Raw genomic sequence first — 24,428 nt, forward strand, 5'->3', positions numbered from 1 at the left:
CCGTTTTAAGCTTGATTTTCATATCCAATCTAAGCATTACCCGCTTTAAGATCTATTTATTCATTTACATTATTACTTGTTGTATGTTATTTGCTATGATTGTTTTTTTAATTTCTGTTCGTGTTGGGTTTCATTTGTTCTTTAATAGTAATTTCTGGTCGTTTTGAGTTTGAATTTTAACAGGTATTTGTATCTGCAGAGCTTAAGTCTAAAATGGCCTTTACTTTTCTTTGAAAAACTTATTTTTTGGGAAGTGTTTTTAATTAATATGTAAACAATGGGCAAAGTTCATAACTTGCAGCCTTTCCCTCGGGAACTGTGGGGGACTAAGTCATCCTCAAAGATATATTTACTAGATTTTCGACTATGCTGAACAAAATGGCTATCTAAAAATTTTGAATGGGTGACTTTGGGAAAAGATGAGCGTGGGAGGGGGCAAAGTTGCCCTCCAATATTTTTGGTCACCTAAAAAGGGCACTAGAACTTTTGATTTTCGTTTGAATGAGCTATCTCACGATATTCTAGGGCTATTGGATCGATACGATTACCCCTGAAAAAAAAAAAACAACAAACACGCAGCCGTGATCTTTCTTCTGGTAAAAAAAAAAAATCCGCATTTTTGCACATAGGAGCATGAAACATCTACAGTTGAGTTTTCTGTTACGCTGAATCTGATGGTTTGATTTTCATTAAGATTCTATCACTTTTAGGGGGTGTTTCCCCCTTTGTTCGAACATAAGGCAAATTTTTTCATGCTCATAGCTTTTGATGGGTAAGATTAATTTGATGAAACTTATATATTTGAAATCAGCATAAAATCTGATTCTTTAGAAGTATCTAATGGTATCAAAATTTCGTCTTTTAGAGTTTTGGTTCCCATTGAGCCGGGTCGCTCCTTACTTACAGTTCGTTACCACGAACTGTTTGAAATCCAGGTTCATTTTACAAGGAAAAACTGTAAGAATCGTCGCACAATTTCCTTTTTATAATATTCCCTTAATATTTCTAAATATTCCTTAGAGACAAACACTGCCAATACAAATTTGCTTATAAACAGAAGGAAAAGCAGTCCCATCACAAAGAAGCAGAGAGAACAATTTAAAAAAAATCTTTCGAGTCAAAAAATTTGTATTTTTTGACTGCCTTCGAATCTTATACGGGATAATCAATTATGAGATATTTTACTTTTTGCTGGCTTAACTTTACACAAGAAACCTATCAGGGTTCACAGGACCCCCCCCCCCCCCAATTTACTTTGTTACTCAATCCAGTTATGTTTTTGAGAATTAAGCGTTTTAATGTTTAACTTTATATTACAATTTAGCTCATAGTTGTTTTTTATTATTATTAATATTCATTTTATCTGTCATGGTAGTTTATAGTTGAGTTATTTTAGCGAAATACTCCTTGTGAGTTTAGTTGCTCAATAAATTCATCCATTCATTCAATCCCATTATGTCTTGTACATCATTATGGGTAATAAGGCACACCAGAAACTTACAGCAAAAAGGCTGCGTAAGCCTGAGTACTTTTTTTTTAGCATTCTAATGAACTTTAGGACTATTGCATATTTTCCTCAGGAACTTCCTGTGTGATATTACATCACATGCTTTAGCTGATTGATCTCAAGTTTGGTACTGAAGATCAAGTTGATAAATTTATGAGATTATCGAGATGATTGTAACAACACTTCTGAAAAGGACGAACTCACAGTTAAGCCTGGCTTAGTCCACGGAGTGACGGAACTAATTTTTGATTGTTTTCCTTTTCTGTATAAAATATAATGTTATTTTAATTAATGCTGAAATGTTGAATAGCACCCACGGATCTCCTCCCCCTCCTGGTTTTCGGGGAAGCGTGTCTATATATCTGACTGAATAGTAGCCATTATGATCATATTTAGTTCCAATATATATCAACAAATAAAAAAATTGCTTTAAGGAATAAATTGGCCGACAGAAGTTTGGAGTTAACTGGATTAGAAGTGAAAATGCCAAAACAGCTAAGTGGGGGGAACACAGCTCAAACAGTTTTTGGAATCTCGAAAGGAATGTAGAAACAACAGGAGTTAATTATTCCTTTGAAAACCATATAAGGATGTATAGACTGTGGTAGAAAAATAACTAGGGACAATTTTAGATTATTTTTTAAGGAAAGAGCATAATAGGAAGTTTAGACAATTTTATACGAGACGACATACAGAATCGATACGAAAACAGATTCGTTGGATATACTGCTCAACTCATCAATCTCCTATTTACAAATCAGTTGCATTATCATTACATCAGTGTCCTATTTGACTTTGCGCAACGAAGCACTTGAATAACCAATCAAAAACCTATGACCCACGCGCTAGAGAACTAAATTTTAACTAAACATTTGAAAATAATTTGCTTTTTTGTTATTTCTGTATGCTCAAATTTTGAAGTTTGGGATTTTATGCCATGACCTGTGGGACGTATGCGCTGTGGCCCCGGTGGAACATTTGAAGTGGTATTTGTGGCCTATGGCAGTCAAAGCCTCTAAGAATGATTAGGGAAAACGACAAGACTCAAAAAGGAAGCAAACTTAGAATCCGAACTTGCAATTCTACCATTTTTCATTGAATTGCCACGGGTACCAGAGTTCCTAAGGCAAAGCAAAGAGGGTGAATTTTCTTCTCAACAAGACTTGTACCCCCCACAAGCAAAATTAATGATTTGACTAGTGAACGCGTAATACTCTATGACAATGAAATAAGTTTATGACTAATGATTTCAGGCTGTCAGGGACGGAATGCAAAATTTGAAGTTTTTTCTAAGCCGCTATAGCAGCTTAATAGAGGCAACATCATTTATTTAGTCACGGGATAACCTTGAATGACAGAAACAAGATTCAAAGACGAAAGCAGTTTCCATGGAATAAAATATAATAAGCATGGATGGTGAAATTTTTACCGGAACTTGGAGGGACGGGAATTTTAAACTTTGGGGAAGATTTGGAACTTTGAACATTTAGGAGGAGCAGCTTGTAGAAAGTAGGCGAGTTGCATGGAAATGAAAGAAATTAATATATTTCAAGGGTCATATATCAAATTATATCGTAAATGTTCAACGTCTTAACCCTGTGGCAACCGGGATTGTAAGCTCGTCTCTTTAGGACGGGCAATTGTATTTTTAACAGGCCGATTCGAGATCAGCTTAGACTGAACTAATAGTTAATTTTAAACGAATTACGAAATTATGAGTTATCTCCTAGTGGGTCGTTAATTTATATTAAAAATAATATTTTACTGAAAATTGACAGGATGATAAAGTTCGTGGCCACCAGCCGTGATATGCCCTATTAACCAAAAAATATCCCATTAAAGAAACTAAACTATGCAAAGTATATTATTTCATAGATCCAAAGTATTCCAAAACGAACGGGTTCTCGATGATCCTAACCCCTAACCTAAATATCAGCACGAAAAGCCTTCCCCAGAACATAGAAGATAACTGATTTAATGCACCAAAGTGTAGGTAACCGCAACTTTAAATATTTTTCTTACAACGTTTCCCAACAGAAAGATCTATCAGTCACCTTAACGGTTTTAAGGACTATGTATGTTTATATTAAATTACCACGTACTGTTTGATTGATTCAAAATCAAATATCTTTGAAAAGACTGCAGTTTGAAAAGACATCGTGGATGTGGTTTTTAGTGGAAAAATTTATTCTGTTTTAAAAATAATTTGTTTTAGTTACAAAAGGTTTTTAGCCCAATTAATTTCCTTTAAAATGAGCCATTGAATAACTCTATACGGTGTTCCAGTGCCAAGCTATCTGTGGAAAAGAAAGAAAGAAAAAAGAAAGAAAAAAAGATGCCGTTTAGGCAGAATGCTGTAGTAGCTGCCACTTTTTTTGATTTTCAAGCCAATATATTTCCCTTGCTGTTCAAGCCAAATGACAGAAAGTTTCCTATACAGGGGTTTCGGACACGGCGGTCTAATGGTGTACTTTTTGTTTTGATCTGACTCTTTTTTTTAGGATTATGGGTTTTTATATTTCTTAACATTGGACGTGATCGTCTCTTACTAGGTTGCTAGCTACCGCTGCAACCCGGATTTATTAGCGTGCATTACACTTCAAGCCGATCATGGGTCTGTCGCTGCATCCGTAATACACCGGGAGACAAAGATACAGGTAAACTGAATGGTAGCGGGACTCCATCACTGAAATTCATCATATTTCTGCAGCATTCATACTGCCTGAAGCCATTAATGCAGTCCTAACTCTTGCAGTTTTTCCCATCTTGCATTTTTTCTGTCACCAGTCCCTTCTCCACCAGGAAGATAAAGAGCCCAATATCAGATAATTTTCAAATTGTAATTGAAATATCTTACGTCACCTATGGCTTGTCGCTGAGTATCAAGCTATCTCTTTTGTGCATATTTGACGGAACAAATCTTAGAACATAGAGAAGGGCTGAAAAAAATCACAGCACCAATACATTCAAGCAGGGAGATTAATTGATTTCAATAATCTCTTTTTCCCCACCTTCGATGCTCGCATATCATACAAATTGAATTAAAAAACACGTTTATTCAACTGAAAGTAAGGAGCAACATTAAAACTTAACACGAACAGAAATTATTATGTGTATGAAGGGGAATGCCCCCTCCTCAACGCATCGCTCTTTACGTTAAAGTTTTCTAGTACTTTTAAAAAAGCTTCCTATTGTTCTAACTAAACAACCCTTGTGTTTCAGGAGTCGTTTTTAAAGAATTGGGACATAATTCAAACTTTTTGATAGAAATTTTGAGATGGCTATTTGTTCACGTAGAAACTTCGAAAAAGGCTCAGTAGATTGAAAATTAAAAGGGCTAGTGTCCTTTTAAATAGTCAAAAGTGATTGGAGGGCAATTAACCCCCTTCCCATGCCCACCATTTCCCCAAACACATTCAATTAAAATTTTGAGATAGCTCGGAGATTACTGAGATTACTTCGGAGGGGGCTCATTGGATTGGTAATAAAACGTCCTAGTGCCCTCTTTAAGATTCAGAGTGATCGGAGGGTGGATACCACCACCACCACCCACCCCCCCCCCAAAAAAAAACATATTTTTTTAAATACATTAGATAGAAATTTTGAGATGGCCATTTGTTGTCGTAGAAACTTCGAAAAAGGCTCATTCGATTGGAAACTGAAAGGGCTATTTTTAACAGTCAAAAGCGATTGGAGGGCAACTAACCCCCTCCTACGCCAACCATTTTCCCAAACACATCATTTTGAGATAGCCATGTTGTTCAACGTAAATGAAAGGTCCAAAAATTATGTCTTTGAGGATGAACCCCCCCCAAAGCCCTGAGGGTCAGGGTTACCGAAATGCATCTGGTAGAAATTTTGAGATGGCTATTTGTTGTCATAGAAACTTCAAAAAAAGCTCATTCGATTGGAAATTGAAAGGGCTAGTGCCCTTTTTAACAGTCCAAAGTCATTGGAAGGCAACTAACCCCCCTCCCGCGTCCACCATTTCCCCAAACATCCAATTAAAATTTTGAGATAGCCATTTTGTTAAACATAATTGAAAGTTCCAGAAATTATGTCTTTAAGGATAACCCCCCCCCCCAACACTCAAAGCAATGGTTATAAGTTATACCCTGGGGGCATATAAGGTATATATAGAAAGGGTGATTGTGAAAATTTCGGAGGGGGCTATTGGATTGGTGATCAAAAGTTCTAGCGCCATTTTTAAGATTGAAAGTGATCGGAAGTTGGATACCCCCCCCCCACCCCCACGTACTTAGCTGAAAAGCATCTGATATAAATTCTGAGATGGCCATTTGTTATTGAAAAATAACAAATGGCCATAAGATGGCCATAAGTAATTGAAACGTCCATAAATTATGTCTTTGAGAATGACAAACCCTCCCTCCCCCCACAGCCCCCAGGACAAGGGTTGCAAGTTATGCCCTGGGTGCATATAAAGTTTATATAGAAAGGGTGTCGTATAAACTTCGGAGAGGGGTTCCTCGGATTGGTAATCAGAAGTTCTAGTGTCCTTCTTAAGATTGAAAGTGATCGAATGGTAGATACCCACCCCATACATCCTCGTATTTTCACAATCAAGAACGCATTTTCAAGGGTTGTAAGTTATGCCCTATGGGCATAGAAGGTTTATATAGAAAGGATGATCGTGTAAACTTCGGAGGGAACTCGTTGGATTGGTAATCAGAAGTTCTAGTGTCCTTTTCAAGATTGAGAGTGATCGAAGGGGTGGATACCCCCCCCCCCCACCGCAAACCTCGTATTTTCCCGAAATGTATCTGATAGAATTTTGAAATGGTTTTGAAACTTCAAAAAAGGCTCATTCGATTGGAAATTGAAAGGGCTAGTGCTCTTTTTATTAGTCAAAAAAATTGTAGGGCAACACCCCCTCCCCCATACGCCAATAAATTCCCAAAACACATAAAATCAAAATTTTGAAATAGCCATTTTGCTCAGCGTAGTTGAAACGTTTGGGAATTGGGTTTGACAACCTTCATACCTTCTCACGACCAGAACATAGTTTGCACTTTACTGAAAAAACAAAAAAAAATTGCTGTCGATTGTCAGTTTAGTTCTAAAATAAGAATAATAACTGATAATTATATATTATAGCTATTATATTAAGAAATTTATATTTTTGGATGTGCTATATTACTGATACTTTGAGATAGCCATTTGTTCAAAAACAGTCCAAAAATAACATAGCAAGGCCTTTTGGATTGACACCCCCCCCCCAGAGTCTGGGGGCAAGGGTTGTAAGTTATATCCTGGGCATATAAGCTGTTTATGGAACGTGTGGTTGTTTGAACTTTAAAGGTATGAACTTTGATTGGAAATGTATAGTTCTAGTTCCTTTTTAAGAGTCAGAATTGAAAAAAAAGCAGTGGATTGTCAGTTTAGTTCTAAAATAAGATTAATAACTGATTGGAAATTTATAGTTCTAGTTCCTTTTAAAGGGCAACTAGCCCTCCCCTCTCCCTGACAACCTGTTTTCCCCAAACGCTTCCAATCGAAATTGTGAGATAGCCATTTTGTTCAGTATAGTCCAAAGAGCATATGAAATGGCTTCAAGGTGGACACAACCCTCCAGAGCCCAGGTGCAAGGGTTGTAAGTTATGCCCCGGGCATATAAGGTTCTTATGGAACGAATGGTCGCATAGACTTCGGATCGGATGGGACTCATTCGATTGGAAGTCGGAAAATCTAGTGTTTTTTTAAGAGTCAAGATTGAAAGGAGGACAACCAGCCTGCCCCCACAATCCTATCATTCCCCAAAACACATCCAATCAAAATTTTAAGAGAACTATTTTGTTCAGTATTATTGAAAGGTCCGGTAATTATGTCTTTGGGGATGTCAACCTCCCCACAGTCCTCAGGTTAAGGCCTGTAAATTTCGTTCATTTAAATTTCGACCAGAACACAATTTGCGCTTTACTGAAAACAAAATCTGCTTGAAACGTTTTCACCTTTCTTACTTTCATAAATGAAAAAAATATCAAAACCTTAACGAAGAAATATCAGTAGATGTCAATTGAACTGACAATCCACGGTCATTTGCTCGTTTATTTTTTTCAGTAAAGCGCAAATTGTGTTCTGGTCTTGAGAAGGAATAGGGGTTATCAGCCCTACTCATGTTAATTTTTCTCGTTTCGAGTTTGAATCGGCTATTTATTGTAATTTCTGTTCGTTTTGAGTTTCATTTATTTATTGATAGTGATTTGTGGTAGTTTTACGCTTGGAAGATTATTTGACTTTATTTTTGCTCATTCTTGGCTTAATGGAGCTCTTTACGTTTCTTTAAAAACTTGTCTTGTGGAATTTTTTTTAAATTAATCTATAATATAAGGTCATACTGCTTGTACAGTTTGAATCTTATAACTAACACTGACCATCTGAATGTCATCAGACGGTAATATTTTGCGAACATAAGTTACGTAAAAGGAGGAAAATCCACATATGTTCCTAGGTTTAGTCGGAAAGCAAAAAGAATGTATAGTATTTTCAGAGGGTGTATGGGTTTAGTACATAAATTATGGTTTAAACAAATTACGGTTTGAGGTTTGCTTAAATACTTTAAACATGCAAATAATTTATTAGACGATTAGTAGAATGCTAGCCTTCTTTACTGAAAAATTTAAAAAAAAGAAAGGATAAAAAAACACATATTAGAGGTTTCTTAAAAGACATAAGCTGGAAAAACTCGACACATCCAAAACTATCCAATGGTAATGAGCTCGCTACAAAATCCCTCATCAGCAAGTCCACTATTAATGTCACCCCAAGTACACAACTGATTGTGACGAAATAAAATGATGCTAATATCTATATGCATAAGAAGCAATCATTGTAATGACAGCCAGTCATTACAGAAAGAAAGGTATAACATTATCACCAGTTCCGGATCTATTTATCAATTAAGAAGATACTGTAAGCCATATGTTGTAAAGACAGTTTTCGAAAGTCATTGCTTAACCTATCATCTCAAGTCAGGGTATATACAGAATCTGATGTAATATAAAAGGAAGAGAATTTTGACAGAACAAAACACTGATGTAAGACTGCCCAAGGCTCAAGTCCCAAACTGTTATACAGCACATTACAAAGCATAAAATTGCTTTTGCAGTCAAATGACTAGACAAATTTCTTCTGATTGAGAAATGAAAAAAGAAGCCTTCTATAGAAATTATTTTCTATTATACTTGGACCTGGGAGTCAAAAGCAGCAGAATCCTCTGCATAAGGAAAATTATTTTATCTTAAAGGTTAAAATGTTTATAGGAGCAACTGTCAGTCATAAAAGTAGCCTGCAATTAGGTTTAGGAAAAATACAAACTAATTTCTGATTCTATTTATCATACTTGTATGAACCTTTGATTACAGACATGGAAACGAGGGAATCAGAACATTAACATTAAGTATATATAAACAAGGGGTTACGTACTTTATCATTTCATAAACACCAGATATAGAAAAGGACATGGATGATGTTTGAAACAAGGGGACGTTCAGAGACAAAGGTGGTGGAGTCGGAGGCAAAGAAACAGACAGGAAGAAGAAGAAAAAAGGAGACAACATTGCTTCCTACGTGAATGATTTACCTTGTTGCTCAAGATAGGGGACTAATTCTTTTATATGGATTTTTAAGCTGTGATGATTCTAACGGTGCAGTTTTCATTCCGACCTGACATGCTCTTCCAGGGGTTCCAGGCTGTTTTTCGGAACACCCATGATTTTTTTTTCGCAATAAATTTTTACCATTAAGATTAATTGAAAAAAAAAGGATATCATTTCTGAATCAGTTTCAAATTACAACTGTTCCTCACTTGACAGTTTTTTTTTTTCAAAACATGTTCATAAATTTCGGTTACTATGGGCTAGAGTTTGTTCTTTACTAGGTTGAATCTGATGCTGCAACTATGATACAGGACTCAGATCACAAAAGATACCGTCGTGCCCAGCTTTCCCGTCGTTTTACAGGAGGGCAATACTAGAGCCATTTCCAATTTCGTCAAGGTTGAGAGTGACGTCGTATCAGAAATTTTGAAACTTCTGAAATAATTGCCAAGACTCGGTTGCAGAACGCCATTCAATAGGAAGATCAACAAGGCAAATCATACTTCATCTATTTCGCATATATCTGAGATCTCTCAAACAGAATAGGCTGTGCAAGCTCAGCAGCAATATCGAGCTGAGAAATATTTGGTTGACACGGGTTATTCATTTCTGAGAAATATTCTTGAGATATGTAACGTTATTTTCTAACGTCGAGGATAAAGAAACTGAACCATTAATTAGTGTCATTCCAATCGCTTTTCACGTATCAAATGAAGGAGCAGTCTCCATCGAAACAAAAAAATCTAGTTCGTTAAAAGTCATGCAGAAGCAGACCAGACAGTTCTCCTCTACATTTAAAAGATCGCTTCCAGTTCTTATACGAAGCGTTTCCGTACCGTCACTTGTGACACAGATGTTTTCCTTTCTTTGCTTCTGGTTTTTAGAAAATTCACTGAAAACTATGCTGGCATCGGTATTTCCATTGATTTCCTTTAAAACACTTGGAAACCCCTTTGCATCAAGAATGTCTCCGTAATACATAAAATATTCCAAAAAATTATTCTTGACGCTCGACATTCTTAGGTTCAGTTTGTACCAGAGTTGGTTATAACGAGTTTGGGATAGGTGCAGCTACAGACTATACGAGTGGATTTCGGAGTTTTGGAATAGAATTCAAAACCCTGGTCGAGAATTTCAAAAACGATTTGGTAGCTAGATCCCCGACCAGAGACACCTCTATTAATAAGGACGTTAACAACGGATTCGTTAACATTTTGCATATAGCCAACAATCAACACTTGTTCCCAGAAGTTTCCCCAAGGCCTGATGCAGAGATTAGATATTTCTGAGAAATATGCCTGAGGTATAAAAATAAATGTTAAATCACTTTAATAAGCATACATGGCAGCACAAGTCAAAAAATTCATTTATGCTATTAAAGAATGCTTTATGACTTTATAAATATAAAAATTTCTCGTTTCTTTGACCTCAGAACACATTTCTTTTTGTGTCTGAACTTTCGGAAAATTTTCTGAGCAGCTTGCTCAGAAAATTTCAACGATATATACAACTGAGAATATCTCTCGAATAATTATGGCGTTACCATTTGAGTCCTCCAGAATCCAACCTGACCAAGTTCGGTTTATATTTTTTTAACTTTTTTTTTAACAAAAGCTTGAATCGGAAAACTACAAAAAAATTGGCCATTGAACAAAAACACTGTTTAGCAACCAAATTGGAAAAGTCTGTTTATAATTCTTGCGAATAAGCAAACATTAAAAAATTCCAAATAACGTTCATATTAAAATGTAACTTTTTGCTCCTATTCTTGTATCCATCAGTTTTATATTAGGTATTTTTTATACATAGTGGGTAATATGTAATGTTTTACATGTAAATGTAATTATAATAGGTAGTTTTATATGTAATAGGAAATAATTATATAGATACATTTTTTTTCTCCTTTTTACTCCCCATGATTTGAATTTTTTATTTAAAATGGAAAATAAAAATACACGCACATTCCTATATAGGCGAAGATAAAAAAAAAACTCGTGACAAGTTTTAACTGTTGGTTGGTGCGTTAAAATAAAAAGACGCAGTGCACCTTTTTGAATATTCTCCGCTGTGTATTTAGTGGACTTGGAAAAATTCGCCTCATAACGTTTCATTTGCTTCCAGAGCTCTGATGAATAGAAAAAAGGACATTATACAAGTTTATGCTAATTGTTTTATACAGGTTATACGCTTCCGAATTGTCACTTGTTTAAACTTTCATTTTGATTGTATGTTTCTGCCAATGAAAATGTATCCGAAGTCCCATTAAAGCTGAAATTAGATAGAAATGCAGCTAAATAAAAATATAACTGCAGTTATAATTTTTTTTTTATATATATTTTTTTTTTGCAAGCCGTAGCCTGAAAAATTATTACTACTCTCCCGTCACGCTCTGTGGTTATAACGTATATATTGTTCCCAGAAGCGAAATATCGTGTTTCTGATTGCCAGGAGGAAGGAACGCCTATAACCTAGAAATGCACTTGAATAACGGCCTTTTTCAGCGCTCCACACTCATTTGAAGTTGGTTTCACTGGGGAGGGAGGAGGGTCCCACATAATTTTATTTTAAACTTTAGTAAAACCTCTTTTCCATCAACTTAGTTTCGGAAACACACAACTAAACTTCGAGGAATTTGTCAATAATAAAACAAGCTCCCAATAAATTCTGATTCCCAAAAGAATCGGAAATAATACGAAACATATATCAAACAGTAAAAGTAAAAAAAAAGAACAGTCGGTGTCTCGGGCACTTCTGACGTGCCCAGTCCCGCAAAATATATTATGAAACAGAAGTTAATAAATAGTTAAAATTTTTGAAAAATCTACGCACCTGTCTCAGAATCAATGACATAGTTGAATCCCGCCCAAGGATCGTCAACTTTCTCCTCTTCGTCGCTGGGATCATCCTTCTTGGCCTCGTGTTCTTCTTCCTGTATAATATATTATATTATTGCCAGTGTTTACACTTTTATTATACTCTAATAGAACGAAGCTTCTGAACACTAAAGAGGTTTCTGAGGTTAGTAGTTAGAGGCTTGGTTAGTAGAGGTAAGAACGTAAAGCCGGCGAGATTTTGCGAATTCTCAGTGTTTCCAACGGTAAAATTAGCAAAAATTAAAACTAGTAAAACGTGAAAGTATAAATCTTTTCGTCATGTTTACGAAGATCTACAACTTAATTATTGTCCAAATATTGGAAATGTAAAGCAGTACAAAAGGCAGTGAGACATGCTCATCAAATTATGCCCAATTGAACGAATCTTACCATTTGTCGCCGCTTAAAGTACACCATTTTGGAGTCAGAAACTTCTCTATAAATTCTAAACCCTATGGATATCATTGGTTGTTCAGGAGGTAAATAAGCTCCAACGCTATAGATAAAATGTCAAAGCTTTTTTTTCTTTTTTGAGGATTCTTTTTTTTTTAGTTTGCCAAAATACTGCACTGCTATCTAAATTCCTTAAAAAGATAACAAATCAAAACAATATTGAAGAGAAAAACGTGCCACGCAGATTTCAGTAACTTTTAGTTTTAAGTATTTTATTTTTTCACCCGTTTAGGACAATTTCTAGCTGAGATACGACCGACAGAATAGTAAAATATTCTACGATTTTAAGGATGAAATGGCAAAAAAAGAGAAAATGATTAGATTTCTTGAATTTTTCGAGGCTGTAACTTTGCCTCGTTTGTATTCCTTTCTTGTTTGTTTTTGATGATATCCAATCAAGACACCCTTTTCCATTCCGTTTTAACTTTCCAAGTAATTAAAAACAAAAAAGGAAGGGAAAAAACTTAGTGAGAAAAGACAAACAAAAGTAAATTTCATTTCTTTCAAAAACATTATATGACTCAACAATGCAGCCATGTAGGTTTCTCTTGGTAGAAAACTGTACTTTTATAAATACGGAAAAGAAATTCTCCTAGCAAAAGGACCTAAGCGTGACCTATGCAGATTTTGCAGAAGTTATATAGATATTACTATTGTTCGAAAACTGTATTTTATTTTATGTCCTTTTAAAAAGCCTTCCTCTCTGCAAAGACATTTGGCAAACTAGAATATCCAAAGGAAAGTTCCTAAATTCGGTTTCCTATTCGGTTTGGCAAAATTTATTTGGTAGACTCTTCTCTACTTAAACTTACTTGGTAGGCTCGGATAATTCATAAAGTGTTTACAAACTAATAATATTGTACTCAATATAATCTCAACGTTTAGAATAATGTCAAAAAGATTCATTCAGAAAACGAAAAAAACAAATTTAAAGTAAGAAAAGGTAAAATTCAAAGTAAAAAGCATACATTTCATCGTTAGTACCATCAATTCACGAAACATTGGGATAGAGGGGCAAAATGTATTTTATAAGCTTAGGAACAGGAGGATATATATGTTTTTATAATGTAAATTTATAATCAAATATTTGTTTTATCATAATAAAAACTATAATATATATATATATATACATAATAACGGGAGACGGGCGGCTTCACCACCAGGCCCTGGCACTCGGCAGGCTTCTATATATGGATTCTCATTGTAGCTTGTCTTCTAACCGCAGACAATTTGAGAAAATTTGCTCTCTGTTTATACTGCGTCTTTTCAAAGACATTTCATTATTAAAGCAAGTCCAATTTCTAACAACGATTTCTTATAATTTTCAAACTTTTGGTTTTCTTTTTTCAGCTTTTTGAATTGTTGTAATCCCTTGTTAAAATATATAAAAATATTTTTGCAATTACCAGCCGCCAGGCCCCGGAACTCGGCACGCTTCTATATACGGATTCTCATTGTCGCTTATCTTCTAACCACAGACAAATTGCTGTCTTTTGATACTGCAGACTTTTCATAGATATTTGATCATTAAAGCAAATCCGATTTCTAAGAACGATAAGCTTCAAACTTTTGCAATTAAGAAACTGTTTTTTGCTCTTTGCGCAATTTAATGTCTTTTCAAACTGATGTTTGTACACAGATATTTGATTATTGAACCCTAACAACGTTGTTGATTTCGAACAACGATATGAACTAAGCTTTTGGTTTTCTTTTTTAAGGTTTTTGAATTGCTGTAATCCCTTGTCAATATATATACACACACACACATATATATATATATATATATATATATATATATATATATATATATATATATATATATATATATATATATATATATATATATATATATATATATATATATATATATATATATATATATATATATATATAAATATTTTATTATAAATTTATTATCTTATTTGTTTTTATTGTAATACTATAATTCTTTTATTATAATTTTATAAAATAAAATGCAATTTTTGTTATAAAAATTGATAATTTTCTATTTTTTTATTATGCTATAATAGAACTTCATCTCAAGCTGTCTAAAAATATTTCCAAACATTGCCTAAATATATATAAAAAAAGCCAGCGTATGTCTTCTCAGTTTTGATAATAGAGAATATACATAATTTATTACTTAGGAATATTGATTCTATATTGTGGATTCACTGAATTTTCATAATCCTTCTAAGTGAACTGATAAAAACTACTATAAATAATGGCGCCGCATAACCTTCAGTCGACAAAGCTGCGTTCTTAAGCAAAGATACATAGATACTGTATGTGGACAAGACAAAAAGATCAACCTAAAGCTTCAATTTTACCGGACTGTTTTAGTCAGATTCAATCTTAATGGATGTAGATTATAATTTTTTTTTTGCATACGTTATGCGTGAAAAAAAAACAACATATTTGTGAATTTAGTGCAAACACTTTACATCCCGCCATGGGAGTTGACCCCTCCCTTCTCACCCAAAAAAAGAAAATGATAAAACAGCCTTTAAATCTAGGTAGTATCGTGTATTTGTTCAGTTTTATTTGTATTAGCTGAAGAAACTCTTAACTTTGTGTGGCATAAATATATCCCAAAACTTCATTAGTCGAAAACACGATTCGAGAATGCGATTGGAGCCCAAAACCTTTTTTTTCACAATAAAATAAACTATACATAGTCTGTATGATATAGGAAAATTAATTGTCCAAGCTCTGGCCAGTCTCTCCATCATCAGTTTAACACCCCACTCACGATCCAGTTTTCTCTTTTAAAAAGGGGCTTAAGACTTAGAACATTTTTTCTTTTAGAAACGGTTTATTCTGCTTCTAAATCCACTTTACCATTATTTCAAATAGACCATGTGTTTTAAGATAGTGGTTACCAACCTGTGGTATATCTTCACCTGGGGATACACAGTGATTTCACAGGAGAGATTCAACCAATCATATAAAACAGTTTCTTATTATTTAAAAGTTAATATATTTCTTAACTATTTAAAATAATATTTCCTAAGCTATTAAAATAACTATCAATATTAACTTTACACTAGGTAAAACCCAACATATATATGCGTCCTTAAGTAGACATTGATTTCTAACCACCATCACTTTCGACCAATTAGAACTTGTTTTCTCTTTTATAAGTAGTTATGATTGGTCGAATGTGAGTGTGCCTAGATATTCACGAAGAGGGCATGAGGATGGGGCTTTAAGGGGTCTGAAGTCGGCACACACAAGCACCGTTCGGAGATAAAACCTAAAGGACAAACCTTACCTTTTCTTTATTAACAACTTTCAAATTCTCGCCCACTTCTCCTGGGAGTATAGGTTGAAATATGGATTTATCAACACCTAGATCAATGTCTTGCTTCCACAAGATTTCGATCAAATCGGCATCCTAGAAAAAAATAAGAATTAATTAAATTGTTCTTTTCTCACTTAAACTATAAAAAAAGAAAAATTTACAAAAAGGTACGAGCTTTGGTGTAAAAGATGGTACAAAACTTCAGATACATGCTGAAAATGCTTATGCGATATTATTACAATTCCTTCTATTCTATATGCAAAATGTCAATTTTCAAAGTTCCACGCTCGTTTCCCTCCCCTCTCTACAAAATCCTCCTCCCTCCTTAATATCGGGATTAATAATATCGGGATATTTTGCTATACGTTACTTCTTCAAATTACTAACAAGTCAAATTTCGAGCCACGAACACATAGCCGGATTGGTTCTTGCGCATAAAAACCGTCCTAGCCGAGTGGTTAGCGCTTCAAACTTGAAAACCCGAGGTCGGGAGCTCGAGTCCTGGTGTCGCTGGTTATTTGGTTTGACAATGGTGTGACTCTGTAAGCTCAGCTAGAGTCGACCCAGCTCTAAATGGGTATCTAGAGAAATCTGGAGGGAAAACACGGGAAGCGTCGGACGATTTGTCCCCAACCCCAAATTGCACTCCCAGCCGAAGGTATCGAATCAGGACATTGGTAGATCTTTGATCAGCATACAATCTTTTTTTTATATATATAGCATGAAAGCTTAAGTCGGGTAAAATAAAGAAAATTATTTTAAAAAAAAGGGCCTTTTTTCTCTGTTATATAGCATAATATCATTTGGTTTACTGCAGCAAAGACTTTGTCTTACGAGAACCTTGAATCTCAAGTCTCTACAATCAATTTCGCGAAGTTTTTTTTCTGCTACAATGATCAATTTGAAACAGATCAGGTACAAGGTTTTTGCACTCCATTGGGAATTCGTGTTCTTTTTATGTAAATTTGTAAAGGTGGTTCTTGACAAGACCGTATCTATGGGTGAGGGTTACTGGGTATGAACCCCCCCCCCCCTCCCTCCCAATTTTTGTCCAACTAGTAAAGAAGTAACAAAAATTCATAAATATATTTTTGATGCGTTTTTTAAATTTCTTTTTGTGCCCCTCCCCCTCCCTAAACAAAATACCCCAACCCGGACTAAAATCCTGGATACACCCTTGGTTCTCCGATAAGATTTACTCGTCAGCTGAGTAAACCTTTCAGAAATCAAACATCAAAAACGTGAAAGTTTCGTTGACCTCGCTAAACTACTTCTTTTTAAGTATTAAAGAAAGTTTGTCCAGAAAGCGACTGTTCTCCCTAGATCTCAAAACCTGTGTTTCTGTACAAGACAGCTAAATCTTCAAACTCTCTTGGTCATGTGAATCAGCAGTTAAGGTATAACATAGCCGCAGTAAAGATAAACTGAATGATGTGACTCGTCATTGTGTCACGTTTATTAGCAACTGTATAATTTTTTTACTCATCTTCCTACTAGCAATAGCCTATATTTGTATCGGATTCTCTTGGTGAATATTATTCATATACGTGACCAACAAAAGAGGTGTTGAAGTCAAAAACTTCCAGCTACAAAAAAGATGGACATCCAAATTTATACATTCCTTGAAAAAAAATTACAATAAAGAAAGTTTGAGCAATTACATCTTGAAGGTACTGGACAGGTCCACCATGAACTCAGTAGGAAGGTGCTATAAGGGCATCACAAGAATGGTTTCGAATGAGAATAGATAAAAAAAAAAGGATTTTTTTGGCACCATCAATCGACAGTCGAGGTCCGTAGCTGCTTACAGCCCGTCATTTTTTCTTTTTCTTTACCTGGGACATTTTTCGATTCTGGACGACAGAGGAGTCTACGCTACGACACCAATATTCAACTGAAATTTCTAAACAAGAGGGTTCAGAACTGTCATTGCTAAAAACATTTAATTATAGACTAGTGGAAGAATCTTCACAGATCTTTCATTTCTTCTTTAAAATCCTATGTAGTCACTGTCACTTTCATCAATATGTTAACAAAATCTGTAACGATTCATTAAAAAGAGCTCGTCATACTAGTTGAGTTTATTTTCTATTCATTTTTCCTTTTTTTTATACTACTAGACCAATTCTCATAAGGCCAAGCACGATGATCTAACAATGAATCTTAAGAAGAATAAAAGAAGAGACGCTATCCAAAATAAGATACCACAAAACTTGCACACACAAAAAAAACCCACAAAATAATATTATCAACATTAGAATATTTCCACCAAATTCTACAAATTACGTCCTCAATCTGCTTCCCTCATCCTACAAATTCAAATTTACTCAAAATAAATAAATTTTACATAAAATTTTACTTTTTTGCAAGTGGAGCAATTTATTTCGAGTTTGGTAGCTTTCTAATATTTTTATATATTTGATATCAATTTAATGTCAACAACAATCAAATACAGAAATACAATTGACATACGCATGCGGGAACTCTCAAACGTCCACAATATGCACTCTGTGTAACGCAACCTGCTTGTAGTAGCGTCTATTCCTTTCAATTATAACGTATAGACTCGATGTCAATTTTGCAATACATTATTAATTTGTAAAATTAGAGATTATCTGAAAGTAAACTGAACAGAAAACAAAAACCAAACCCAAATTTTTAAGGGAAATTAAATTCTAAAGAAAAAAAAATCCTTACCAAAAAAGTTTTATTGCATATTTAATCACACGAGTCTACACAAACATGGTTTCGACTAAACTGAAACGGGGGAAATAAAATGGGTCTATCAACAAAATTTTCGCATGTCATACAAACAACTTGCACTAAACTCACATTTTAGGCTATTCATCATTTGCTATTTACAAACCCAAGTAACAGGGGTGATTTTGCATTTTATAAATGATATTTTATGTTTAATGTCATGGTTGTTTTCGTCGCAAAGATATAACGCATTCTCAATACCTAGACAGACAACGCCTTCTGAACCAAATCGACATCTTTTCCGGTTTCGATCAAAACAATGTAGGAATTGAAACATATAGGTTGTCGCAAAAGCAAGCATACTCTAATGAAAAATTATGAAAGTTTTTTTTTCTTGTTGTGTAAACAGGCGGTGGTCTAGAGTTGTATTATCCCCTATTTCGCTCAGAGAATTCATAGGCTTAAATTTCGATTATGTTTTTGCTATTTTTTTCGACTCGACATGATTCGTACAATGTTGATGAGAACTGCTCAAAAGTAAACAATTCTCAGGCCAGAGACGGTGGCCTAATTTCGTCATAATCCTGGGGGGGGGGGAATTAGAGCAAATATTCCAAATCAAGTATATATATATATACATACATATATATATATATATATATATATATATATATATATATATATATATATATAATATATATATATATATATATATATATATATATATATATACATATATATATATCAGTATATATATATATATACATATATATATATATATATATATATATATATATATATATATATATATATATGTATATATATATATATATATATATATATATATATATATATATATATATATATATATATATATATATATATATATATATATATATATATATATATATATATATATATATATATATATATATATATATATATATATATATATATATAGGGAAAACGGAAAAATGAGCCATATAATACCAAAAAGGTAAAGATATACTAAAGAAAACTGACCCCTTCCTGTGAAGGCTTGAATTATGCAGACTTATCTTAGTTTTGACAAGATTCTTGATAAGACTAACTTTCAGCTGGGGAACTGGGGTCTGGAAGGGGCAGCTGCTCCCTACCCCATAGTAAATTACGCCCCTGCCAGAGAAGTATATCCTTTATGGATCCTCCACTAAAACCTTAGTATACTAGATGGGGCGGGGAAAGAGGATGAGACGATCAATCCTGGAGGAAATTAAAAGAAAAGGGTACATTTATTTGCAGGAAATATATGTTGATTTTGGATAGCAACCAAGCAGGCCTTACTGGATAATAGAGGTTTTTGAAACAGCGTTTTATCTTATACATATCACATAATTTGATAAAGTAACCGTCAGTGACAACGGTCATGCAAAATAGCTCGAAAATTAAAGCTGCTTATTTGAACTCCTCTTGGACACCATTTTCCTTTTGAGCACAAATGTAAGTGTGCATTTTAAATACTCTGTATTTAACAATTAGTTATGGTTTTCCTTGATGCTGAACGCTTTCTAATATAACAAACTTTATTTTTAAAAAATACCTATGGTTTCGGTAATGAGTCATTTTCTGGAACTTTCATACACTCGTTTTTTAAAATGATATTTTAAGGTAATCATAGTTATTTACAATGCAGTAACTCTCGTTACTTAATTTCATTTGGGCTATACATTTCCAGACATTGCAAATAAACTAGCGTTGGTGTTAAGTTATATCCAATTCACCAAACAATGGTTCTATGATATTTACGAAGCTAGGTATAATATGCTCAAAATTGTGATTTTGATAAAGGGATGTACCTTGTGATTTCAGGTTACCTGAATACATCTAAAAAAGTGATAAGACTGAGTAATAATTACCATAATTGTAGAGGGATTAGCTGGATTTCTGAAGGAAACAAATTACTTTGCATATTGATACTTATTAGACTAAAAGATGTTGGAGGTAGTTTTAAGAGAAGAACAACAAGGTTTTAGGGAGAGAGGAGAATGGGTTTAACAGTATCTGGTGTTAATACTGACATGCTGAGTTTGAAAGATTATGAACAGGTAATTATTCAGTTGATAGAAAAGCTTTTTTAAATGTTTTATCCTTGTATAGTATACTGACATACTGAGTTTGAAAGACTACGAACAGGTAATTATTTCACTTGATACAAAAGCTTTACGGAATGTTTTATCCTTGTATAGTATGTCAAAAGGGTACGTTACAGTAACTGGTAATATGTACAAGTATACTATTGCTGCCATTACAGTAAGAAGCAGGTCTAGTAGCTGGAGAAAATATGCTAGACATTTCCCAGAGGAGTTGGCTAAGGATAGCTTAAGGAACCTGTCTGAATGACCGTATATAAAACAACAAGCTGTCCGAAAAATGTGGTTCAATCACACGGTCTAAGAACCTAATGCAAGGACAGTTAAATATGAAAGGTATAATGCAAGATGGTTCGTTCAATCCCGTTTTAAGAATGAGAAATGATAGGCTACAAAAAATCCTGCTTTACGGCAATCCACTTGGAGCCAAATAAAAAAAAAGGACGTCCTTGAATGGGGCAAAAAGGGGTCGTCAGAAGAGACTTCATTGGGTAGAGTAATAAGTGAAGTTCTGAACAAGCTCGGGTGGAGAAAAGGGGTATGTAGCTATTTTTGCTTCATGCCACTTGATGCTGCGACGACAGAAGTAGCAGTAGTAGCACCGTAACAAACAATGAGAAATATCTTCTACCACTATTGTATACAGCTTACCATAAGATGACTGTAAGATTCACATAAGGACAGACCCCACAACAGAAGGAAACCTTATATAACTAAAGAAGTTAATAAAAATCAAAAATAGTAAAAACAACTGATCTCGTGACGAGTAACGGTCTTACTTCAGTTTAGATCAGAAATATCGAGTAATGTTTATGGCACAAAAATAGGATATAAAATAACAGCTTGCACGGTTTACCCCAATTGTCGTAGACCAAAGAGATTAGGTAAGTTATAAGAGTGATCACTGGCACTAGTGTCGGAACAAAAAACCATCAACACCATCTAGCAGGCGAAACTTGGCATTTTTTCAAGCTTTGAAATCGCTTTTTAAGCCAGGAACTTAGATCGGACACTTATTACTGCCCTAATTTTACTAATTACACTAACTAAATTAATTATTCTTATTGTGGAAAAAATGCGAAGTCTCACCAAATGCTAGATGGCGTCGGAAGTTATTTTGATGATACTAACGCCAGTTTCCATTCTTATAAGTTACCCATATTCTATGCTGTAGACCTTAAACCACGGCAGATAAAGCAGTCAACTTTACTAGGTACAAAGCTAACTCCAGACAAAAACACAAAAAATAACCACGTCCTCCAGTTTTAAAAGTGCTGCTAAGGTTTTGAATAATACACACATTACATTTTGTTTTTTTCTTTCCTTCATAACCAAATAGCACTAAAGACAAATGACTTAGTATTTAGGTGAACAAAAAAGGCAAATTGTGTATAAAAAAAACTACGTCGCAGAATATAGTCCAGTGGGCCAGTTGCAGGCTAAACTAATGGATCAACTGAAGCTGTGCTCCTAGAAATGTGAAAATTTACCAAAGAAAGTCTACAGCTTCAAAAGGAGAATTATCTTGCACTGATATATCGAGGTAAAATTTATAGAGAAAGCTTGCGAATTTGAAAAAAGAATAGCCAGAAATAGAAGCTAAGAAGTCTGTTATTAAGCAATACGGAAACTGCAAAACTTTTTCTTGACAAAAGAAAAAAGGCAGGCTAATCAAATTACCACTCAATGAATCTGCCACAGAAACGAGTAAATAGAATGCTACTGAAGCACATATACAAGAGTTGTAATTACAGCTAAATCTACTTTTACTTAATTCAGTATGCTACATTACCTCCAGCGTAAGTTCGTCATATCGACTAGGTGAGAGGGATATCGGAGCTTCCATTGACATTGACAGTCCGATAGCTTCATCAAGAAGAGACTTTTCACCAAACTGATATTCCAGGGGATACAGATCATCATCATTAATGTTCAGGTCGAATATATTCAAATCAGGTAAATCGCTGCTACTTAAATCACTAGTTGCTGAAACAGATCTTTGAAGAGGTCTTTGTGTCCCATTCAGGTCAGCAAGACCTCTATCACAGAGAGACGAAGTGCTGGGAAGAGAAAAGTTCTCAAACCCATACGAATTCTCCACAAGTCTCAAGACATACGCTTCAACAATCCTTCTGTGTTGGTCCGAAAACTGTCTAAGATTATTGAGATCATTCAGAACATCATTGTGATGTCTTTCGAAAAGGTACTCCAGGCTTTTGGGGCTAATACTAACAGCTTCATGTCTGTTATAATGTCTTCCACTATATCTGTTATTCCCTTGTGTTAATATTGAAAGTTCATTAATATCACTCAATATTGCACTTGAAGTAGTCGATAAATAAATATCAGGAAGAAGTCTCACTAAAGTTAATAATAGAGGGACAAGAAGAGAATTTGGCTCCCAGATTCGCTTCTTAGCCAACAACATTTTTACTTCTTAAAACATCCAAGAAAATTGTCTTTTATTCAAGGATTAAAAACATCACTAGTTGTAACTAACATGGGCCGTCACAGCAAGCTGTCATTCCTGCATTACAGATAATAATTTACAAACAATAAAACTACACTATTTAAATACCTGACTTACTAAAAAACAAGGTCAACTAAACATCACAAAGATAAAACTTAACCCTCTTAAATCCTCAAAAAATTGAATCCTGAATAGAAAATGTTCCCAATATCGCAAAAAATATCAACTAAAGATATATTATTTCATGGTGGCCCATAAACTGAATTTTAGGGGGGTTTAATCATCATTTCCAATGCTGCATAATAAAAATCTCAAAACAAAAATATAAGGCAGCATCATTCAGTCCCCCCCCCCCTCCCCATGGGCACCTCTGTATTATTTGGAAAATTCAAGATTCCCAAGCCAGAAGCTGAAATTCAATCCTGAATATACTCCTAGGAATGGCACCCTCAAAAAAAGAATAATCCTAGCTGAATGTTGGTGCACATCAATGCGAACAATTTAGAAGGGGGGGGACGACGATTGTTTTTCAGTACTTCTATGGGTAAGTTTTTGAACTTATTTCTCCTACTACAGTGATTTCCAAAGGATCGGAATCGCACCAGGAATCTTGTAAAGTTTCCTGATTCTTGAAACGATTCCACAAAGTAATTCGCTTTTCATTTCAAAAAAAATTCTGAATAAAGCTAATACTTGAACTTTCTGAGATTGGATAACCAAATTTGCAAGGAACACCCTAAAAGAGTGGAAAACACACTGAAGTTCTAATCCTATGTCCTTTGGGACGAGGGCTTCAGTCATGGTGTAGCAAATCATTTGGCTTGGGATGGGAGTCAGAGATGTGACTCTGCTAGTTCAGCCGCCATTCCATACAGAGGGCAAAAGCCAAGCCGATATTTTCTGATCTGATCAATTTGTATGCAGCTGAACTGCCTAATTGTGAAACAAGTTAAACAAATCATAATTAAATGATTGTTTTGTTTGCCAATACATACTTTTAGTCTGTTTGTTTTGTTTATTAGCATTGCCGAAGACAAGTAGACAGGAAGTGGGACTTGTATAGACGAAGAGGTACTTGCTGTTACCTTTATAGAAATAAACGGGACCTAATTCAAAGACGAGTAATAAAGCAATTTCATTGGTCTAATGACGTGCTGATACCAGCAAGAGGAAAATGATACGAGTATATAAATTTCCAACAAACTTCAATTTATTTATGTGTCACAAAACAACTATTGAAACATTAAAGAATGAATTCCACCCTAAAATAAATCCAAAAATAATCAATCTTCATGCAGTAAGATTTCAAAAATACAGAATAAAAAGTGGTAAACTTCCAGACAAGCTATTGTTTGTTATCTTTGAAAGAGGTTAGG

General features: G+C 34.4%; 2 protein-coding genes across 2 annotated transcripts in view; one reads left to right on the top strand and one right to left on the bottom strand.

The window, feature by feature from the left end:
* The window catches only part of LOC148948399 (pentatricopeptide repeat-containing protein 2, mitochondrial-like), a 447,312-nt gene that overhangs the window by 128,567 nt on the left and 294,317 nt on the right, over positions 1-24,428 (top strand). The gene's annotated exons all lie outside the window — the stretch shown is intronic.
* The window catches only part of LOC148948400 (uncharacterized), a 111,863-nt gene that overhangs the window by 81,570 nt on the left and 5,865 nt on the right, over positions 1-24,428 (bottom strand). Inside the window, exons 2-4 of the mRNA XM_089094497.1 lie at positions 22,375-23,109; positions 15,724-15,846; positions 11,953-12,052 (exon numbers count right to left, since the gene is read on the bottom strand). Of these exons, the coding sequence (XP_088950623.1) occupies positions 11,953-12,052; positions 15,724-15,846; positions 22,375-23,010 (859 nt within the window). The 5' untranslated portion in view covers positions 23,011-23,109. The remainder of the gene's footprint in view (positions 1-11,952; positions 12,053-15,723; positions 15,847-22,374; positions 23,110-24,428) is intronic.

Source organism: Artemia sp. Qi Xiang Cuo, chromosome 9, assembly GCF_049724085.1.
Source record: "Artemia sp. Qi Xiang Cuo chromosome 9, ASM4972408v1, whole genome shotgun sequence".
NCBI classification, from domain to species: Eukaryota; Metazoa; Arthropoda; class Branchiopoda; order Anostraca; family Artemiidae; genus Artemia; species Artemia sp. Qi Xiang Cuo.